The sequence below is a fragment of the Lactuca sativa genome, chromosome 4 (genome assembly GCF_002870075.4).
Source record: "Lactuca sativa cultivar Salinas chromosome 4, Lsat_Salinas_v11, whole genome shotgun sequence".
Classification (NCBI taxonomy): domain Eukaryota; kingdom Viridiplantae; phylum Streptophyta; class Magnoliopsida; order Asterales; family Asteraceae; genus Lactuca; species Lactuca sativa.
Window position 1 is genome coordinate 39210847 of NC_056626.2, and position 2902 is coordinate 39213748.

At 35.5% G+C, this 2902-nt stretch overlaps 1 protein-coding gene across 1 annotated transcript; it reads right to left on the reverse strand.

The window, feature by feature from the left end:
• Positions 1-1691: 1691 nt before the first annotated feature.
• LOC111917757 (uncharacterized) lies at positions 1692-2597 on the reverse strand. The gene is made up of 2 exons (XM_023913415.1): positions 2386-2597; positions 1692-2313 (listed from the first exon to the last, which is right to left on the reverse strand). Exons 1-2 carry the CDS (start codon positions 2595-2597, stop codon positions 1692-1694), a joined length of 834 nt encoding a protein of 277 aa, XP_023769183.1.
• Between the last annotated feature and the right edge of the window lie 305 nt (positions 2598-2902).

Below are 2902 nucleotides of genomic sequence, written 5' to 3' on the forward strand. Positions count from 1 at the left end.
TAATGATTTGCATCATTCACTTGATAGTAAGCAATTAATTCTCAAGGAGGTGAATACTAGTGGTATGATAATCTAGTGTTCGTCGTAATCGTCTATTATGTTTAAGGTTTTTATTGTAATATATGTTATTAGGATTGTGTGTGTTCATTTGTGTTTGCGGTAATCGTCTATGATGTTTGTGGTAATCTAGTGGTGGTTGTTTACAAATGTTTTTTGAAGTCCTGGGAACATGTAACAGGCATTTTGATATTATCTTGATGAAATGTAAACACCTTGAATGCGTTTTGATTTGTTGGGATCAATGTTCTTGATTAAGACTAACGATTTGGACACTTGGTTGGCTTAACTAGTGAAAATTAATTGTTGTTGGTACACCAACTGTGACAGATGTTAATGAGGTCAAACATTGGGGTAATTTCGTCAAGGGGTATTTTCAGAATTTACAATTTTTAAGAGCTTACTTCCTTACCCGGCTGGGATATTTTCGTCATTTGCTCTTTATAAGTACTTTACCTCCTTTACTCGCCAGTAGATCCCATTTCTTTATACATGTTCTTGTTTGCATTTTAAAGTTAGCAGCTCTCGGAAATAACGAAGCAAAAATGGTGAAATGCTCATGTGGATGTTTGGCCATAATCAGAATGTCTTCCACTCCATCAAATCCTGGAAGACCATTCTATGCTTGCCCCACTAAAGTTTGTTTGACTTTCTTTATCAAGACACTGTATCCCTAATTTATTTGTTTTTATCTTTGCATTCTACACTTCTAACTTCTCAATTGATTTTGTTAGGGACCTCGTAATGGTTTTATTGTTGGGTAGAAGAAGCAGACACTAAAAATATGAGTGATGAAGCAGTTATGATTGCATGATTGGCTAGGTCAAAAAAGAAGCTTGAATCAAAGATTTGGAAACCGAAGATGTCTTTAGTTCTAAGTTGGATTATTTTCTTTGGCATAATTGTGTACAAGTTGTAACTCGTATGTAGCTGTTTTTTATGTCCTTGTCAGGGAAATTGTTATGGTTATTTACATTATCCTTGTAATGACTTTCAATCACTAATGTCAATAATAGACATCAATGCCATGTTCACCTAGAGTAAATGGGACCATATATATCCAACACTAATGTAAATAATGGACCCCAATACCATGCACGTCCATAAACACAACACACCATCATAAGGACATTGAAACCTTTTGCATACATAACACCATAGTGAGTTCATAACATAGAAATTTATATTAGATTAAAATTAAACAAAAATAGTACAGAACATAAAATTGAAACACTTAATCCATCATTGTTTAGCATAACCAAAGTGACTACATAACACCACAGTGAGTACATAACATAAAATTGAAAGACTTAATCCAACATTGTTTAGCATGACCAAAGTGAGTAGAAAACATCAATTAAAACACTTAACCCGAAATCAGTTGTCATAAACACATTGACTACATAACGACATTGACCACACTTAACCTATTCTAGTTCCATTGGCTTGTCAATAGTGTGGCCTTCCCCATTGTTACCCTCAACCCGTGTACCAAGTTTTTTCTTCAAAATTCTTTCCGACTTCTTTCTTATCTTGACAATTACCTTTTTACCCCTCCCTCCTATGTCTTCCTACCATTGCTTCTTTCCCCAACATTACCATTACAACCCTTTTTACCCCTCCCCCTTTATCATCTATAACATCATTTCCTTCTTACCACTGCTTCCTTCCCCAACTTTCCCATTAATGCCCTTATTACCCCTCCCTCCTTCCTCATCTGTTATACCTTTTGCCTTCTTAGCATTGCTTCCCTCCCCATCAATAACATTTGATCTCTTCCTTTTCCTTACATTTAGTTTTGGTGGCTTTTCATATTTAGAACATGTAACCTTGTTATGTCCTGCTTGTTTGCATACACTACACATAATCTTTTTCCTAACCTTTGACACAGTATGTCTAGCACCCCTTTCACTTGAATCCTTTCTTCTATTGACTTTAGGTCTACCTGGCATTTTTCTTTTCAATGGTGGCAAAGGTGGAATGAATTCAGTAGGTGGCCACATGTTGCTACCATTCATCCCACGCATAGGATACTTGTAGGTGTTCTTATAAATTGCTCCATAGTACATTGGATCCACATAATTACCAACATCACTGTTAAGGTATGAGATTGTTGCAACTGAATGCACACATCCATACCCATTTAGTTGCCACACTCTACATGAACAAGTTTTCCTATCTACATCCACAATGTAAGACTCTTCCAAATTCCTTGTTTCAAACTGGTTTAAACCAATAGGTAAAACCTGCCAATACCTGATGCAATGGTATAAAAGTTAGGGTGTATAGTGGAAAAACTAAATAAAGTATTAATAGAAAAGAAAAAACCTTTGAACTTTTTTCAACTGATTCAATAGGATTGTAAAGGCTGGGAATGGTTTATAATCAGGCCATGAACAACCTTTGATGGTGAGATTGAATTGCTTCTCCATAACATACAACCTAATTTCTTCTAACATTGTGATTATTGGTTTTTTCCTTGCATCTCTAATGACATTGTTGAAGCTTTCAGATAATCCATTTTCAACTGCATCACACATCCTCCCCTCTCTAAAGAAAGCTCTACTTCATGATTTTGGGTTCTTTTCCATAAGGTAGTCAAATGCTGTAGGATTTAGTACTTGTATTTCCTTCATTGCTGCATTGAATAAAGGTTCAGTTGATGCTTTGCAAGTTGTCCAAAACATCCTCTCATAATGCACACCAGTGAACCTTTTCCTAAAGTTGGCAACAATATGCCTTGCACACTGTCTGTGTTCAACATTAGACATTACTTCATTCACAGCCTCCAATAGCCCCTATACAATTTCAATTCATATGTTAAGAAAATGGAATTTTATTAACA

Excerpts from the sequence above, each read along its gene's own strand:
- LOC111917757 (XM_023913415.1), bottom strand. The coding sequence starts at position 2,597 with ATGTGTGATGCAGTTGAAAATGGATTATCTGAAAGCTTCAACAATGTC. Across the intron at positions 2,314-2,385 it reads CAGTTGAAAAAAGTTCAAAG|GTATTGGCAGGTTTTACCTA; the intron begins GTTTTTTCTTTT and ends CCATTGCATCAG.